Here is a 19,973-nt window from a genome sequence, read left to right as displayed (position 1 = left end):
GCACTGTTGAAATCTTTTCAGAAGTTGAGAGTGACATTTGTAGATAGTCCATATTTTGCAGGAAGTTCATATTTTGAGTTGGAATGACAATGTTATAAACAAGCATCTTGGTACTCCTTTGAATATCACAATTGTCAAATGCTCTCTGTTTCATTTCGAAGAATGCTATACTTTTAGAGTTCAGATGGTATTGTATTTTGCCGCTGATGTCAACTTTTGTGAAAAAGTGGCTGGCATGATAGCAAGAATGGTCAATTTTCTCTAGCTTTACATCACTAAGCTTTATTGCTGGAATTGCAAAGAAGTTGAATTATCAAAGTCTACACTAATAATTTTTATAGCTATGTGGAAGGAGCCTTAGTTAAACAGTAACATTACAGCCTCAAACCCCTCCCACTATGATATACTAGCCAAGTTTCTAGTTATATAACATTTGAGAAGATCTGCACAAACATTGGTCTGTTCAAGAACAACAGCTCAAATTCCATTCCCGATCTGCTCCAGGTTACTATCCTAGCAGACACAAATATGGCCAAGGACAGGAAACATGTTGTTGAATTCCTTGACAGGGCACTAGAGGATGGTTCCAAGCTATCCCCAGAAGAGAAACTTTGTTCTTACAAGGGAATTTTGTTTCCTATTACTATTTGCCATCCAGAAACTTTACAAGCTCTTGAAACCTTTGAAGCCAGAAAAGATGATGTGATCATGACAGGATATCCTAAATGTGGTGAGTATGCCTTTTGGCCATCCTAAGAAAAAATACTGCATGAAATATGTGTAGTTGTAAAGCCAAGAATTTATAGAACTATTGAAATGTTCAATCATATTTGCACATATAGCTTCCCTGCGTACAAGGGGGAACAGAAACAAAGGAATCTACTTAGACATCTTCCCAGGGGCGTTCCTTTCTCTCTTATTTGACTTGCTGCTTCCTTGAATACAGAACGATCCTCTGAAGGCTTCTGATTTTTTGGTATTTTTCATCCTTTCTGTTCCAGAATTTTTATCTTAAGCATGTATTATAGACAAAGGAGACTGTCTGTTATTCTTCAGATGTGACACCCAATGTGGCAAAGTGCTGAGTTCTGGACTAGGACTCTGGAGACCACGGGTTTTTTTACATTGTAAAATTAACACAATTTGACACCATTTTAACTGCCATAGCTCAATGTGATGGAAGCATGGGAGTTGTAGATTAACAAAGTATTTAGTCTTCTCTGCCAAAGAATGCTGGTGTCAGCAAACTACAGCTCCCAGGATGCCATAGATTCAAGTCATTACAAGAAATGGAGTTTCAAACTACATAAACTCTAAAGTGTAGATGTACCTTAGGGCTCAAATCTGCACTTGGCTATAGAAACCCATTATAGACCTCATCACATGCATTGATTTTAGCCCAAGTCACACACAGAGCTGGCCGGCTCCTATATGACTTTTGTGCCAGCTCCGTGGATGAAGCAGGGCAGAGCCAGTACATGCTGCTGGCAGGGCAACACGGGAGAGCTCCCTTGTTGCCATAAGGTCTATGGTGGGAAGCTGCACACACCACACATGCTCACACTTCTCTCCCATGTGAACACCCCCCCCCCCAGGATCCGGGCAATGCGGGGCGTGGGGTGCTGGATTCTCCAAGCCCCATGGCAAAGCAGAGCGCTGCCAGCCACCGAAGGTATGATGAGGTGGGAAGTGACTTTGGGCAAGTTGCACTTTCTCAGTCTCAGGCCCCATCTATACTCCTATATAAAATCCAGATTATCTGATTTGAACTATATTATAAGTAAGTGCAGATTCATATAATCAAGTTCAAAGCAGATAACTTGGATTATCTACTCTGATAATCTAGATTATATCGCAGGATTGATTGTAATGGTATAATTTGTATAGGTACTCGTGTCTTGTGTTTTAATCTTTGTTCTGTGTCTTTTAATATGTATTCTATAGAAATACATTTTAATAGGTATATTTTATAGAATGTTTACAATCATTATGTGTTTTAACTATGCTGTAATCAAGCTACAAGGAGAGATGGGTAAGAAATAAAATTATCATCATCATCATCATCATCATCATCATCATCATCATCATCATCATCAGAACTGCCTGTAAAATATCCTGTATACTCTTTCCACTGAAGCTGGAAGAACCATGTTGCCACGTGTGCCAGCCTCAAGTCATGTATGGCACACATTTCTCACTCTTTGTATTTTCAAATACATTACAACTGTTACCTTCAGATCGCTTCTGACACGATAAATAAAAAATCTCTCACATTTTTCAGGTAGTCACTGGCTTGGACAGATCCTAAATAACATGTCTGTCATAGCTGCAAAATATACAGAAGAGGAGAAGACAAAGAGAGCAGAACTTGAGAAGGAACTGGACATTACTCCACGCTTAGAATTTGGTGATCCAAGCAAATTCAAGGTCAGAATGGCCTACAGATTTATGTTATTATTAATCTGCAGAGACAAAGATCCAAGCAAGATATATAGAAAGAAAAAAAGAAAAAAAGAAAGAAAGATAAAGATATCGAGAGATAATTTTATCACAAAAAGATTGAAAATCTGTATAGAAAAGCAGCAACGTTATGTGAAAATGCATTTATCCAGTAAGAGCATGCATGCATAGACAGACAAACACATTTCCAAATAGTTCAATATAATTAATTTCTTTTAGGAAAAATAAATAAAATCAATTTAAATTCATAGAGAACAGAGTACAGTATATCACCTTTTCAAATGTTATCATGTTATAAACATGTTGCTTAGTTCAATAGTGTGTCTGAGATTTTGAAGAGCAGAGAGGTTGGGGAAGGAAAGTGCTTCATTTAGTTTCAGGGTAAATCTTCATATGACCATATTGTTCCATCTGCTTTGACTGTTTACAGGCAATGTATCTGGATTCCATTGTAGGAGAAAGATAATGATTAAACTGTAGATGGCATGTGCAATGGTCAGTTAAAGTCACTAGATGGTGATGTTGCATGTAGTATAGCTCTTTTTCTTTGGCTTTGCTATTCAATCCCAACTGCAGACATGGTTAAAAACATAGTAAAAGGCACGTCAGAACAAGCCAAAAGACCTGCTGCGTCCAACATTCTGTTTCAACAGCCATTAACTAAATGCTAAAGGAACGTCCATAACCAGAACACGGGGGAAAGAAATCCTTCCACCCATGTGTCTCAACAACTGTTACTGCCAGAGAGACATAATGAACCAGATCTTGGAAGTAAGATAAAGCTGGCATGATCAGTAGCTAGCTATGGATAGTTGTAATGCAGCTGTTTTTCAATAGTGATTTTGATTATGTTATTCGTTTTAAGAAATGACCTAATTTGTAAAAATGAATGACTTCATGAACAGAGAGATTCTCACGTTCTCTTGAAGAAGATTTGAAGATTTGTAATTTCACTAAGGTGGGTAGTTACAAACAGTCAGTCCTTCACATTTGTGGGCTTAACTTTTGTGGATTTGACTCTTTGTGCAATTGATTAAGGTATTATCTGTAGGGATTTTTAGATTCTCCAGGGCCTTCTCCGTGGTGGCCCCCCGACTCTGGAACACCCTCCCCAAGGATTTCAGACAGGCCCCTACATTGGCAGTCTTCAGAAAGAACTTGAAGACCTGGCTGTTCCAATGTGCCTTCCCAGATTAATAGGAAATTTCCAATACCAAGTCCCATAAGCACTTTATTAGAATTAAGATCGCATATCGCACTCTGCACTTGCCCTATAAGCCTTATATATCACCTGTCACATCAGCACTTTTAATCTTATACCCATTACTCTGGCCCGGCCCAGTTCCATTGTGTTTTAGCGTATTGTTATTGCTTGTGGTTTATACTGTTTTAATTCTTTTAATTTGCCTTTGTTTGTATTGTTATATTGTGTGTTGAGGCCTTGGCCTTTGTAAGCCGCATCGAGTCCTTCGGGAGATGCTAGTGGGGTACAAATAAAGTTTAATAATAATAATAATAATAATAATAATAATAATAATAATAATAATAATGATTCTATGGTCAGCTTCCATGCAGCAGATCCTAGAGATTACCAGAGAGGACACTTCTTTAGGAGTGCCTAGGCCATCCAGGGTGCTTTTAAAGGCAAAAGTTCACAGTAGAGTTGCCCTGGAGAACCAAAAAATTCCTAGAGTGGCATTCTGTTGCATAAAAATAATATTGTTATTTCTTCAGTTCTAAAATGCACTTATTTCATATATGAACATACCATATCTAAAATGAGATACATCCAGTGATCTAGCCCCAGTCACTTACGGAGCCAGCTAGCTCCATTCGCATGAGGTTGTGCCAGCTCTGTGGGTGCAGAGGGGTGGAATTGGTATGCCGCCACACCCAGACAACACAGGAGGCTTCCTGTGTTGTCAAATCTGGCGGGGGGGGGGGGAGCCGCGCGTACCACGTGCACTCTACACTTCCCCCCATGATATCGCTCCTCCTCCCAGTGGGCAATGCAAGGCGAGGGGAAGGGAGGGGAGGTGTGGGTTGCCGGATTCTCCATGCCTTGTGGAGAAAAGGAGCACCACTGGCGTCTGCTGCCGGACACGTGAAAAGTTCATTAGAATCACAGATGTAACTTATGTTTTTTTGTTGGTGGTGGTGGTACTGAAATTAGGTTGCATCTTACAATCAATAGTGTCTTACAATTGAAAAAAATGTGGTAGTGCTTCTTGATTCAGATTTCCCCCCACTTTGGTCCTCTGCCCCTAACTTTAAAAAAAGTGCCTACTGCAGTGCAACTTCTTCTATGAATAAGTCTATTGCCAGATAGACAATTGTTAGCTATCTTTCTATTTACCAATTTCTTGATCAAATACTGGCATTGTGATGGGCAGACATTATCATAGGGCAGCAGATATCCCCATGCTGTGAAAAGCTTATCTTGTTACATCTGAATGTATTAAGTTGCTATTGTTCCTCAAAAGAGAATACCAGGCCATTTTTTCTGGTTAGTTGACCACCAAACTGGGCTGGTCGACTTATTACACAGTCTTTACAAAAACAAAACAGTTTAAATTGGATTATTCTATCTATAGTCTGATAGATAATTGCACTTAACATAGGATGGTTGTCTAATTTTCTGCACAGAGATGGTAGTGCTGTGTGTGTATGAGGGTTGAATGAAACGTAATGCCTCCTCCTTCGTAACTCCTCAACAGATGGCAGTACTGGTATGCAGCAGGTACTGGCTTGTTCAGTAGACTCTCCTCTACAGTTCCATTTGGTGGGAAGCCTTAGCATTGAATGTTAAAGTGCAAAGTATGGAATCCTGCGCAGACGGTCGGTCAATGTGACTTAAGCAACGTGCAGTCATTGAATTCTTGACAGCAGAAGGTGTCACCCCAAAGGAGATTAATCAAAGAATGCAAGCTGTTTATGGTGAATGTGTTGATGTGAGCACTGTGCATCACTAGGCAAGTAAGTTTAAAGATGTTGAGGAGGGAACATCTGATTTGCGTGATAAACAAAGAATTGCACATCCTGTGACAGCAACCACCAAGTTTCACAAACAAAAGGTTGACAGATTGATTCAGGACGATTGTCGTATCACTCAGAAAAAAATTTCAAGCATAATCAGCATTTCACAAAAATCTGTGGGTCACATTATTGCTTTACTTGGCTATTGGAAAATCTGTGCATGATGGTACTGTGAGACGCTGGTTGCAGAAACAGAGTGTCGACTTCTTCAGTGACGGCTTCAGAAAACTTGTTCACTGTTGGCAGAAATGCATCCAATTGTCTGGTGTTTATGTGGAAAAGTCAATAGCGGTAGTTAAAGAGCACATTCTAAGGATTATTACTGCATTTGATTTATTAAAATATTCCCATCCAAACCCAAGTAACGAAGGTGGAGCCATTCAATCCTCATATATATATATATATATATATATATATATATATATATATATAGTGTCCTTTAACAACTGTAACTAGTAATTCAATTAATGTATAATGAAGTTTCACATTTCTGCAGACCATCTGCAAAAACACTTCCATTTCATGTGGTTTTAATATAAAAACATTCAAAATATAGATGTGCATTAACCTCAATTTTGACGTTAGTCCCTTTTTTTATCTTTTTAAAGAGAATGGAAAATCTACCTTCAAGAAGGATTATAATCACTCACCTTGATCCCAATATACTGCCTAAATCTGCTTTCAAAAATAAAGCCAAGGTGAGTGCGTTTGTTTTATATATTTCTTATATTATGGACACATCTTGCTTTAATTTAGATGGTCTGTATAATTTATATTACAAATTTTGAAAAATAAATAATCATCATTATGAAATGTTGCTGTTTTTTCTGTATATTTATAATTTGTATATATTAATGTATTTTCATATACATTTATGTACAGTGTTCCCTCGCTGATCGCGGGGGTTAGGTTCCAGGACCACCCGCAATAAGTGAAAATCTGCAAAGTAGGAACGCTATATTTATTTTAATATTTATACATTATTTTAGTAGTTATACACTATTTTAAGTCTTTATCAACCAATCATGTGTTGATAAATCGCCTCCTTCTCCTCCCGTTGCCTCTTGGGCTCCTTTTCTCTCTCTTTGGCTTCTCCTTCCTCCCTTCCTTAGGCTGTAAATTGTAATTTTTTATGATTTATAATAGTCTTTTAGAGTTTATTGAAAAACCGAAAAACAGCGAATCCGCGAACAGTGAACCACAAAGTAGTGAGGGAACACTGTATTACAGATTGAGTATCCCTTATCTGAAATGCTTGGCACCAAAAGTGTTTTAGATTTTGCTTTTTTAAAAATTGGAATAAGTAAGTAAGTAACTTTATTCTTATACTCCGCCATCATCTCCCGACAGGGACTCGGGGAGGATAACAAAACAAATACAACAGTTAAAACACATTACAGTAAATAAAACCTCAATAAAATCAACAATAAATAGTTTTATTTACAAATGGACATATAATGAAGTCGCTTGGAGATGGGACCCCAATATAAACACAACATTCATCTACACCTTCCATGTTTAGCCTGAAGGTCATTTTAAGCAGAATATTTGTAATAATTTTGTGTTTGCATGAAGCAAAATTTGTGTATACTGAACCAACAGAAAGCAAAGATATTGTTATCTCAGCCACACATGCAGATTATTTTGATTCAGGAATATTCAAATTTCAGAATTCTAGATAGCAGATGCTCAAACTGATGCTTACTTTAATGTATATGGTCACCTCATATGTACTGCATGCTTATATCTCTCCTTTTCCTATCTCGCTATCTGTCTATATGTTGTGTTGAACTTTGAATGTACAATGTTACTGTATGATTTCTTTGCATGATTTTTTTTAGATACTGGTTCTGATTAGAAATCCGAAGGACACACTGGTGTCCTTTTTTCATTTTAACAACAAGATGTCCATCTTTCCAACGAAAACATGGGATGATTTTTTCACAGATTTTATGAATGGGAAAGGTATCACTTAAATATTTCAAATTTTCTTATAAGTATTGTAATCAGCTCCATCTTTTCATTAGACACTTAAGCCAGTTATCTCTTTTTACAAATACTAGCAACTTTCTATCATCATGACGGGTAAGAGAAGGCAGCCATCCTGCATCCTGGGCCCTTGGTAGCATGGTGTGGCTGTTGCAATACCCACCTCTGTTCCTCTCAGGAATTGGCTTTGAATTTCTGCTCTGCTCAAATGATGGGAAAACCTGAATCCTGGTGCAGAATTAAAGCTTTCCTGAGTTCTTTTAACCCACGGTGCAGCAGTTTTAAGCGTCTTTCCCTGGGTTAAACCAGATCAGCCTGGTTGCATTTTATAGTCGCTTGCAGGCTGAACCACACTTGCACCAAACTAAATGCAAGATTTTAGAGCAGGGTCCCCAAACTAAGGCCCGGGGGCCGGATGCGGCCCATCGAAGCCATTTATCCGGCCCCCATGGCACAAGGGCAGAAGGGGGTTGGGCTAAATGATCCAAGAGGTCTCTTCTTCTCTTACAACCCTTTTTATTATTATTATTATTATTATTATTATTATTATTATTATTATTATTATTAACATTGAGGCTGGGTGGCCATCTGTCAGGGATGCTTTGCTTGTGCTTTTGGTGCACAGAGGCAGAAGCGGGTTGGATTAAGGGTCTCTTTCAACCCGCTTTTTTATTATAAGTATGACACAGCAAACAAGATAGATCTGCTGGATTTCGTTTCACAAAATCACAAGTCGAACACTTCCCAAGTGTCTAGGACTGTGTGATGTATTTTTGGATGATGCATGCAGATCCCAGTAGGGTGGCCTTCTGCAGTTGGCAGATCGTAATTTTGTCAATGTCTATTGTTTCCAAATGCCAGCTGAGATCTTTTGGCATGGCACATTTTTTATTATTATTATTGTTATTGTTATTGTTATTATTAACATTGAGTCTGGGTGGCCATCTGTCAGGGATGCTTTGCTTGTGCTTTCAGTGCACAAAGGCAGAAGGGGATTGGACTCAATGGCCCAAAGGGTCTCTTCCAACCCTCTTTATTATTATTATTATTATTATTATTATTATTATTATTATTATTATTATTATTATAATTATTATTAATTATAATAATTAATAATTAATAATTAATAAATATAATAATTAATTATAATAATAATAATAATTATTATTATTATTGCTCAGAGGCCAACTATAGTCCGGCCCGCCAACAGTCCGAAGGATCGTGAACTGGCCCCCTGTTTAAAAAGTTTGGGGACCCCTGTTTTAGAGTGACAGTATCATACAGTTCAATGTGTTTTTCTTCTTCTTTAGTGAGCTGGGGATCCTACTTTGACTTTGTCAAAGAATGGGACAAGTATATTGATGATGAAAATGTGACATCCCTATGTTATGAAGAGCTAAAAGAGGTAAGGTTAGCATTGATGTCAAAGTATGATTGTTTAATGAAATTTCTTTCTGAACTACCACAGAAATAATAAATGTACAAGGTTTTTTTTTAAAAAAATCCATTTTATATATGCAGAATACAAACCCATAATTCTATGCCTATCTCTTTGAATCAGAAACAAAGATGAAAAAGTGTTGTCGAAGGCTTTCATGGCCGGGATCACAGGGTTGTTGTATGTCTTTCAGGCTGTGTGGCCATGTTCCAGAAGTATTCTCTCCTGACGTTTCGCCCACATCTATGGTTTATGGTATGGTTTATCCATACCTCACAACCTCTGAGGATGCCTGCCATAGATGTGGGCGAAACGTCAGGAGAGAATACTTCTGGAACATGGCCACACAGCCCGAAAGACATACAACAACCCAAAGATGAAAAAGGTTTCAATGTTTTTGCAGAATTTGGTTGTACAAAAAATTGCACAAAGAATTGTATTTGCTACATATTGTATTTTTTTCAGTTCTAAAACACACTTTCTCCCCCTATATAAGCATCGCTAAAATGAAGTGTGTCTTAGAACTGCAGGTGTATTTATGTATTTTTGTTGGTGGTGGTGGAGCCATTGAAATTAGGATGCATCTTACAATCAATGGTGTCTTACAGTTGAATAAATATGATACTATTCTTAATTGTCTTATTCTAAATAAATATTTGATTTTTTTTTTTAAAAAATAACAAAACTCAACTGTTGTGTAAATTTGTGACTTGCTCTGGTGGTGGGATCAAACATGTGGTATTTTGAAATATGACATGGCCAAGACTGGGAAATTATAAGAATACTTCATTTGTGCCTACTGATGGTCTCTTGGAGGCCCTGAAGCCCAGGCATGTTTTTAAGGCTTCAAAAGTAGAAAAGACATACTAACCATCACTATAGAGCCCCCAACGCTCAATTCCAAAATTATGAAAATTGATTCTATTTTTACCAGATAGTAGTTGCACTCAGAGGGAAAAGGCAGATGGGTGGGTTTCCTCCTGAGCTACGGAGGCTTGCCTTGCTGTATGGCTGCTCTCTCACTTGTCTGCATGCCTGCCCTCTTGTCATAATAGTCACACTCTTGAACTAAGGGAAAGACTATTTTGCAAGGAATGTGCATTTTACTGTTTTTGCCATCTCGAAAATGTCAGTGCGACTATTATGTGGCATCAACTATCGTGTGATGAAATATGGTATCTTGGGTACTTTATTCATTTATTTATTTATTTATAGCATTTATATTCCGCCCTTCTCACCCCGAAGGGGACTCAGGGCGGATCCCATTACACATATAGGCAAACATTCAATGCCTTTTAACATAGAACAAAGACAAGACAAACATAGGCTCTGAGCGGGCCTCAAACTTATGACCTCCTGGTCAGAGTGATTCATTGCAGCTGGTTGCAGCTGGCTTGCTCTCCAGCCTGCGCCACAGCCCGGAACTTGTGTATTTGTGATTTTTCTGCCTTCATTTGTGAGTTTTCTATCTTCATTTGCAGTGTACACTTTAACAGAAGTGTTTTTGGGTTGTATACATGCACTGTCAAGGTAAAATTCTTAACATGTGATTTATCATCTTCTCTTTTTACAAATAAAGAATCCGAACTTAGAAGTGAAAAGAATAGCTACATTTCTTGGGTTTCCCCTGACTGAAAAAGAGATTCAAAGCATTGTAGAAAAGAGCAGCTTCAAAACTATGAAACAAAGTGGACAGGAAACCCTTGGAGCATTTGGAGATCTTCTTTTCCGCAAAGGTAAGTTTTTAGAGTGCATGGGGTGGAGATGGTGGCAATAACATGGATGTTACTGTTTTATTTCTGTTTTATTTCTCCACTTGTCAGGCTGTTTTTGGTGTCTAAGATTGCCTAATGCTAGAGATGCTCAACAGCAATGATTATATTTCAACACACACCTGTGGTTTTATGACCTCAAATTCTCTTCCTAGACTTTGAAGTACAGCTTAGAACAAACAAATATGGTAAAACTGCATTTGCATAGTTTTAATGCAGAAATAGTTAAAAATTTGACTGTGAATAATAGCCATTTTATTTTTGTTTAAATCTGTTTAAATCTGAATGGTTTGGGATCACTGTTTTAATTTTCCACAATCCCTTCCCAATACCCTTCATCGACAAGGCTCACTAAATCACCAGTCATATGTATTATAGCATGGCAACACAAATATAAGAGTATGGCCACCAGGAAGGATTTCACCAAGATGTTGTCAAACCAAGAGTCAAACCTGTTTCTACTGCCCATTTCCCCCTTTCAGCAAGAAATAATCAGGATTAATTTAGAGTCAGAAATATTACAATAGCTTCCCAAACGTCTTTTGGAAATAGTCTTGTAAAAGAAGACTCAAGAAGAGAAGTCTGTTTAATAATTATAAACATCACGTCCTTCTCTTCAAAAGTATTTATTAACTTTTATTAATGTTTCTTCAAAGAAACAAATAAAAAATCAATTTTAATTAATACAGTATGAAACACTAGCCTACAACAACTAACAAAACTACTAAATCAATTCAATACACAAAACATATATACAAAAGCAAAACTAACAACCTTCATTCTCTATTTTTTTTAGTTCTGACAAGTCTACTCCTTTTAAGAAATATTATATAATCAAATTTCTATATATAGTAACATATTAAAGGTAAAGGTTTCCCCTTGATATTAAGTCTAGTTTTCTCTGACTCTGGGGGTGGTGCTCATCTATATTTTGAAGCTGAAGAGCCGGTGTTGTCTGTAGATGCCTCCAAGGTCATGTGGCTGGCATAACTGCATAGAGTGCCATTACCTTCCCGCCAGAGCAGTACTTATTGATCTACTAACATTTGCATGTTTTTGAACTGCTAGGTTGGCAGAAGCTGGGGATAACAGCGGGAATTCACCACGTTCCCCAGATTCGAACTGCTGACCTTTTGATCAGCAAATTCAGCAGCTCAGCGATTTAACAGTAACATATTAGCAGCTCATAAATCTCACAATTAGTTAGTCCCCTTATCTTTTTTTGAGGTGTAAATATATCTTTGTTATAATATAACCCACAACATAAAAGGATTATACACAAAGCCATAGCAAGGCACATCTCTAAATGTAGGCAAAAATAAAACACTGATCTTAGTACACAAAGTCCCAAGTATATTCAAATGTGCAACTAAGTAGATGAAACTATGTTTTCTATTATGGTACTTCAGTTAAAATCTGTAAAACTTTTAAAATATTTTTAAATTATTTATGATTTTTTGGTAAATTTGTATGAGTCATTTTTTGATTTATCATAGTTGCCTAATAGAATGTATCTTATTTGTTCCCATATCAATTCTATATGCAAAGGTATCTGATAATGCAGATATTTCATTGTGAAGAATTCACCTTCTTTTTAATGGCAGCTCTCAATTTTAATCGTTGTGCTTTCATAGCTGTACATGAGCTATCTAGACAGGAACTCTATTTTTAATATAGATTCAGCATCTGGAGAGCTCCTGTAAAGGTTGGACAGTTGTGGAGGTATTGAGGACTGCCATTAAAACTGAGGGACTTTCTACACTGGCCAAAATGTGACATAAACTGACATTAAAAATTCTGGTTTGTGTCGCATTTGGAGATCACACGGCAGGGGGAGGGGGCACAACTCATTGGCAGGGGGTGGCCATACACCCGTTGATGCAGATGAGCTTGTGTCATCAGTGGGCATGACCAGAGCCACCATCCATTCCCCACACCCTTTTTCTCACTCAAAATGGCATTAACAGACTTCTTATCAATGCACAAGGCTTCCCTTAGCTCCATGGCACTACAGTGAGGGAAAGGGTCTAAAGCTCCATGGTTTCATTTCTGAGTGCCATGGAGCTAAGGGATGCCTTGTGCATTGCTAAAGAGGCCGTTTGTGCCTTCTGGGTTGTGAAATGAGATACAGGGAGGGGAAGGTAACACCTTCCTGGGCTGCCTGAGCCCAGGGAGTATAAGATGACTGTGGGACCGCCTCCTGAGATTGCGGGTGGTGATCCCAAGGGACAGTCCCCCCAGTCTCTATACCTTGCAGGTATTTTTTTAAAAACCAGAATAAACCTGGATTAACAATGAGTATGTTTTAATGTATTGTAAGTTTTATGATTTTATGTTTATATGTTTTAAATGTATTTATGTGATTGTATTTTATTGTGTATTGCTGGGCTTGGTTCCCATGTGAGCCACCCCGAGTCCCTTTGGGGAGATGGGGAGGGATATAAGAATAAATATAAGAATATTATTATAAATGTGTACTGGGTTAAATCACATTAGCCTGGTGCATCATTTGGATGCCCCAGGCTAATGTGTCCTCTACACTGCATTATCAGTGGCCACAGAGTGGATTCACTGCACTGTTATAAGAGCACTACCAACCACCACTTCTGCTCATCTGGTGAACAAATTAAGAATAAATGTTAAGACTACTCTCTGTTTCAAAAAGGAGGAGGGGGGAGGAAGCAATAGAGAGATTTTCTTTGGCCCATATAGCCCCCAATAATGCTGAAAAGGCAGAAACCTCAGTATTATAGTACTTTTTGATATATCTTACCACTCACTATAGCTATTGTTTAAATGCTTACAGGATCCGTTGGTGACTGGAAAACTTTGTTCTCAGAATCCCAGAACAAAGAAATGGATAGAAAATTTGAAGAGCATTTAGCTGGTACTAAATTAGGAGCACGGATAAAGTATGACATTTACTGCAAAACCTGAAGAGACAACCTTCACCTCTTGTTTCTTTTTAATTTTTAATTAATTTTCTAAAATAAATCAATACATTTATAATACATCAAACATATAATATCCAAAGTGCTTTAATCTTTTTTCTCATTAATGTTGTTATATCTACTGTAAATTTATATATCATTCACCACCGTGCTCTCCTCCCCCGAGCCACTTCTTTTTATATTTTCTGTCCAAACTTTCATTTCCTCTTATGGAGGTAAGATTCCATCCTTCTTTTTAAATCTTCTTTCAACAAATTTTTCCCAGACTTCATCAGAATCACTTTTTCATATTCTTCTTTTAACTTTTAACTTGCATGTCAATTTATCATTTATTGCCAGTTTCTATAATTCCTTATACAACTCCTCAATTTGAATATTTATTTGCTTTTCTAGTTCCTTGATATTAGCAGCCTTACTACTCTTAATAAGTTAGATATCACGTCTTTCTCTTCTTTTTTCAATTGTTTGATAACAAAGAAATACTAGGACTTCTATTTTTATATTCATAATATCTTCTATCTCCATTTTCATCTTATTTTGATGCCTAACTCTTCTTCCCATATCTCCTTGAGAGTGTTGTTCTTTGTGCTGAACTGTTTCATAAACTGTTTATTGTATTGGCTTTTATGTACTTTCTCATTCAGGTTGTTGATACTACTTCCCAAGTAATAATTCACAACATACAAATGCAATTATCTAAAGATACCTGAGAACATGATCTGAATAAACCTATTCACAGATGTTGTTTGCTTCATGATTTGGTGGAATAAGCCAGTAAAATAGGTTTTGATGCAAATAAGAGATAATGGAATAAAACTGGTTTATAAATGGCATTTTATTCCAAAACAATTATCATACATTATATTGGTCTGACTATGGCAGTTCTGAGACATATTTGCTGTGATCTGTGTTTATATTCACTTAGTTGAATGTCCAGAAGTAAACTGTGGCTCAGTTGGTTGATGTACTGGTGAATTCTTTGTTAGTTTTCCTAAATTTCTTTGCAGGAGCCAGGTCTAAGGGCCTTTCCACACAGCCATATATAACCTGGAATATCAAGGCAGAATATTCCACAGTATCTGCTTTGAACTGGGTTATCTGAGTCCACACGGCCATATATTCCAATTCAAAGCAGATAATTTGGGATTTTATTCAGCTGTGTGAAAGGGGCCTATCATAACAAGCTATGAGCAAGTAACTTTCATTTTTCTTGGCATGGTACTGTTGAGAAAGTAGCTTTGGGGATACTTTGCCACTTTCATTCTTCAATATGTTCCCTATCCCCTACATTTGTTTATCTCGTTTTGGAATTTTTTTAAAAAAATTACTCATGTCTTGTGGAGTAGGTGGCGATTTTGCTTTGTGTGTGTATATGCACATGCACATATGTGCACCTCACTTTGGCAATGTAAGGTCCAGGAAAGACATTTTTCAACCAGAAAGTTAACCTAGTTTTCTTCCAAGGAGAAAAAGACATATTTTAGACCATGGGAGGTGGTAGATGGAAAATACCCCGTAGAAACCTCCAGGAGCATTTTTATTGGTGACTTTACAAAACCAATTTGGAGATGCCCTGGGATCTTTAGAAGTCTCTAGACAGTGTCATGGTGCTTACAGGCTACACTGCCCAAACATTGCTAAAAGTATCTATTTACTGTCTAGAGAATTTGTAAGAGAATGTGAACTAGAATGGTCTAAAGGTATTACTCAATAGACACTTGCAACAATTTCCAAGATTTATTTTTGTGGTTTCAATTCCCAGGAACCGCAACCAGGTTGATCAAGATTCAGGACATGCTCAGGCTCTTCAGTGCTTTTACTCTAGTGCTATTTTGAGTCTAAATTCATCATTTTTTTCCAAAAAAGAAAGAAAGATATTTTGTGGCGGTCTCTGTAAATCTCAGGCTAAATTGTGTCTAATCACTCCAACTGTAATTTTAGCATAGTTTGGCACAGTTTGATGCAGAAGAAAATGTTCCAAGTTGCCAGTTGCCTAGAGTACTACAATTGACTAATAGGCTGGTAGAAAGAAAATGTGGCCTTCTGGTATGAAAAGCAGCATGTATACATTGGCTGGTATAAATGTGTCATAACTATCTGTGTTCTTTATAGGAGCTATAGACAGAGAAGGGGAATTTCCCCCGTCAGAAGCCACTCCTTTCTTCTAATTTTATTGTGGGGTGTTTTTGGAGGTTGGAGTGGAAATAGACCTCCCAAGGAAGGATTCTTTGTTATAAAACAAACCACCCATACAGATTATTTTTGGCAAATGTTTCAGAAATCAACATATTCAAGCAGCTGCTCTTTGTTTCACATGTCTTGCCATCCAGGGCTTTGGCATGCAAACTGGTTGCCGGATGCGTCTCATTTATTCAACCTAGATTTCATTGCTGATGGAGAAGAGTAAAACATTCTGTATTCTTTATTGCCATCTCTCAAACTCCTTTGAGTGCAATTTTACCATGCTGTGATTTTAGAAAACATACTTCTGAGTAATGTGGAACTTAGGAAAGTTACTTTTAGGGGCTTGAATTCCTAGAAGATGTAGCTGAATTCCCCAGCCAGAATTGTTGCACTGATTAGTAGTTGCCTCAGGTTTTCATACTTAGTAATCAACATGAGGCAGCACAGCTCACTAGAAAAGATTATAAAGATTATAAAGTGGAAGCTGGCAAGACAATGTAAAAACCACATTTCAGGTGGATTGAATGTGACTAAGGACCCATCGCAGTGAGTTTGCAAAACTGAACTAGGCTATTTACAGCATAGCCCTTTTTGATATTTCCATTGATTGAGCCACTTAAAGTTGATAGCCTGTAAAAACTGTATTTTTTTTATTGTGTCAGAAGCGACTTGAGAACATACTGCAAGTCACTTCTGGTGTGAGAGAATTGGTAGTCTACAGAGACCTTGCCCAGGGGATGCCAAACTGTGTTAACTAGGAGGCTTCTCTCATGTTCCCACAAATTAAAGCTGACAGACAAGAGCTCACCCATCTTGCAGATTCGAACTGGACACCTCCAGGTCTACAACCCAACATTCAGGTCAGCAGTTCAGAAGGCACAAGGGTTTAACCCACTGCGCCACCGCAGCTCCTTGTAAGAATGATGTTGATCAATTCGTAACCAGTGCTTGGAGTAGTTGTTGTTGTTATCATTATTACCATTATTACCATTATTATTTGGACAAGCACTATTATATCTGGAATTCCCAACCACAAGTCATACAAAGTAATATAGTCCAATAAAATCATTTTTCTGAGTTTTCTCTAGTAAATGCAAGTTTGGAAAAGTGCTAGTGAAGAAAAGATCACAAAAAAGTGAGTTACGAGGAAACCCTACCATTTGAGGGAAGTGTCAGCTAGATGCTGGAAGACAGAGATCATTATGTGTATCAGATGACTTGCCCTGTATCCAGCAAGGCAAATCTCTGCTTCCAGACATGGTGGAATATGCTGACCAATTGCTACTAAAAAATGTAAGATTCATTTGCCAGTTATCATTTTTTCACTTGCCTCAAGCAACACACTGGCAAAGGTGAACACTGGCTAGTGGAGAAAGAAACATCAACTAAATTAGGCATACCTTTGAAAAAGGCCACTGATATATGTCTTTTTGCTGCTCCATAGCTGCTTCATCTCAACTTTTTAAACTCTATGATTTAAGACAGCCACAGCGGATGGAGGATTCTTGGAATTCCAATCTGTGATTTATAAACAGGTGCTGGTTTGAAGAAGAAATAATAAACAGTTAAGGGAAAGATAATCTCTCTACATGTCATTTCTCCATGCCTGTTTTCTCCATTACAAGAAATGTGACAATCAAAGGTAAATGTGCTAGAGTTCTTATTTTGGGGGCAGTACGTTCATATTACACCACCCTTGCAGCTACATGTTTTCAGTAGAGGGCTATTCATGTGCTATCTCTTAGACCTCCGTTGAACTCTTCAAATACAAAATCTATAGAGCACTCTTCATTAGAATTCACATATATCAAATGCTAACAAATCATTGCCTTCCGATAAAAGAAATGGTATAAAAACAGCAGCAATACAAGATATATATTTAAAAACACCTTAGCAGCATCCTAAAAGCCTTTGGCAAATAATCGCATCAAATCTGCTGTGAAAACACTAAGTCCATAAAATGAAGGAGCAAACACTCAAGGTCATTTCATACTTTAGTTGTCACCCAAACGGAGAGTATACCAAGGCTGGACCAGCTATAGCCTTGGGTTGTTGTATGTCTTTCGGGCTGTGTGGCCATGTTCCAGAAGCATTCTCTCCTGACGTTTCGCCCACATCTATGGCAGGCATCCTCAGAGGTTGTGAGGTATGGAGAAAACTAAGCAAAGAGGTTAATATATATCTGTGGAAAGTCTAGGGTGAGAGAGGTCAGTGTGAATGTGTAGTTAATCACTTAAATTAGCATTGAAAAGCTTATCTGCTGTCTTCTTCCTGCCTCTGGGGCATCCTTTGTTTAGAGTCGTTAACTGCCCTTGGTTGATTCATGTCTGGAAACCCTCTGTTTTCAGAGTATTGCTTTTTATTTACTGTTCTGATTTTTGAGTTTTGTAATACTGGTAGCCAGATTTTGTTCATTTTCATGGTTTCTTCCTTTCTGTTGAAGTTGTCCACATGCTTGTGGATTTCAATGGCTTCTCTGTGTAGTCTGACATGATAGTTGTTAGAATGGTCCAGCATTTTTGTGTTCTCAAATAGTATTCTGTGTCCAGGCTGGTTCATCAAATGCTCTGCTATGGCTGATTTCTCTGGTTGAATTAGTCTGCAGTGCCTTTCATGTTCTTTGACTCTTGTTTGGGCGCTGCGTTTGGTTGTCCCTATGTAGACTTGTCCACAGCTGCATGGTATCCGGTAGACTCCTGCAGAAGAGAGAGGATCCCTCTTGTCCTTCGCTGACCGTAGCATTTGTTGGATTTTCTTCGTGGGTTTGTAGATAGTTTGTAGGTTGTGCCTCTTCATCAGCTTCCCTATGCGGTCAGTAGTTCCCTTGATGTATGGTAAGTACACCTTTCCTCTGGGTGGATCTTTGTCTTGACTCTCATGGCTTGTTCTTGGCCTTGCAGCTCTTCTGATGTCTGTGGTGGAGTATCCATTGGCCTGTAGAGCCCAGTTTAGGTGGTTGAGTTCACCTTGGAGGAGGTGAGGTTCGCAGATTCTTTGTGCACGGTCTGTCAGGGCTTTGATTGTGCTCCTTTTTTGACTTGGGTGATGGTTGGAGTTTTTATGAAGGTATCTATCTGTGTGTGTAGGTTTTCTGTAAACTGTGTGGCCCAATTGTTGATTGGGTTTGCGGATGACCAGAACATCTAGAAACATACAACAACCCTGTGATCCCGGCCATGAAAGCCTTCGACAACACAGCTATAGCCTTGTTAATGTAGTTAGACTACAGTTACTATCAGCCCTGGTCAACATCACAATTGGTGAAGAATGTTGGAAGTTAAAGCCACAGCAGCCTACTACTGAAATGCACAAATGCTGAGGTAGGCTTCTCTGTGGTATATGTTTGGGGAAAAAATGTGTGCATGAATAGATCGTGCACATATAAATCCTCTTTCTGGTCTAATAGTTTGATCTATATTGTTATTGTTGTGTGCTTGCCTTCACATTGTTTCCATTTTTTGATACCCTAAAAAAAAGCCTATCATGGGGTTTTCTTGGCAAGATTTGTTCAGAGGAAGTTTACCTTTGCCTTTCCCTGAGTCCAAACAGACTGCCCTATATCCCAGGATCTGATCCCAGATTATCTTTTTATCCCAGATTATCTGGGATAATCTCATATAATCCACTCCAAACTCAGAATAATCTGGGACCATATCCTGGGATAAAGGGTAGTGTAGATCCAACCTGAGACCCCTTCTACACTGCCATATAATCCAGATTATCAAAGCAAATAATCTACATTATCTGCTTTGAACTGGATTATATGAGTCTACACTGTCATATAATCCAGTTCAAAGCAGATAATCTGGATTTTCCATGGCAGTGCAGAAGGGGCCAATGACTGAGACTAGACCTACACTGTCCTATATTCCAGGATCTAATCCCATATTATCTTCTTATCCCAGATTATCTGGTAGTGAAGACTCATATAATCCAGTTCAAAGCAGATAACATGAGATCAGATCTTGGGATATAAGGCAGTGTAGATCTAGCCTGAGAGAGTGTGGCTTGGGTAATGGGTTTCTATGGCTGTCTCCAGAGTTATACGACCGCATCAGACAGGCAAAATTGTCCATCCTATGATAATTTGACTTCACTTGAAGCACGCCCCATGCCGGGCCCCGCCAGATCCGCCATGATGCA

At 38.1% G+C, this 19,973-nt stretch overlaps 1 protein-coding gene across 1 annotated transcript; it reads left to right on the top strand.

Annotated features, from left to right (window-relative positions):
• The first annotated feature begins 443 nt into the window (after positions 1-443).
• On the top strand, positions 444-14,387 carry LOC100552374 (sulfotransferase 6B1). Its single transcript, XM_003215828.4, has 7 exons — positions 444-730; positions 2,282-2,427; positions 6,105-6,194; positions 7,338-7,461; positions 8,796-8,890; positions 10,503-10,659; positions 13,502-14,387. Exons 1-7 carry the CDS (start codon positions 529-531, stop codon positions 13,630-13,632), a joined length of 945 nt encoding a protein of 314 aa, XP_003215876.1. The 5' UTR covers positions 444-528; the 3' UTR covers positions 13,633-14,387.
• Positions 14,388-19,973: the final 5,586 nt, after the last annotated feature.

Source organism: Anolis carolinensis, chromosome 1 (assembly GCF_035594765.1).
Source record: "Anolis carolinensis isolate JA03-04 chromosome 1, rAnoCar3.1.pri, whole genome shotgun sequence".
Lineage (NCBI taxonomy): Eukaryota > Metazoa > Chordata > Lepidosauria > Squamata > Dactyloidae > Anolis > Anolis carolinensis.
The sequence above is the reverse complement of the archived record's forward strand: the minus strand, read 5'-3'. Positions and strand labels throughout refer to the sequence as shown.

Excerpts from the sequence above, each read along its gene's own strand:
- LOC100552374 (XM_003215828.4), top strand. The coding sequence starts at position 529 with ATGGCCAAGGACAGGAAACATGTTGTTGAATTCCTTGACAGGGCACTA. Across the intron at positions 7,462-8,795 it reads AGATTTTATGAATGGGAAAG|TGAGCTGGGGATCCTACTTT; the intron begins GTATCACTTAAA and ends CTTCTTCTTTAG. Across the intron at positions 10,660-13,501 it reads AGATCTTCTTTTCCGCAAAG|GATCCGTTGGTGACTGGAAA; the intron begins GTAAGTTTTTAG and ends AAATGCTTACAG.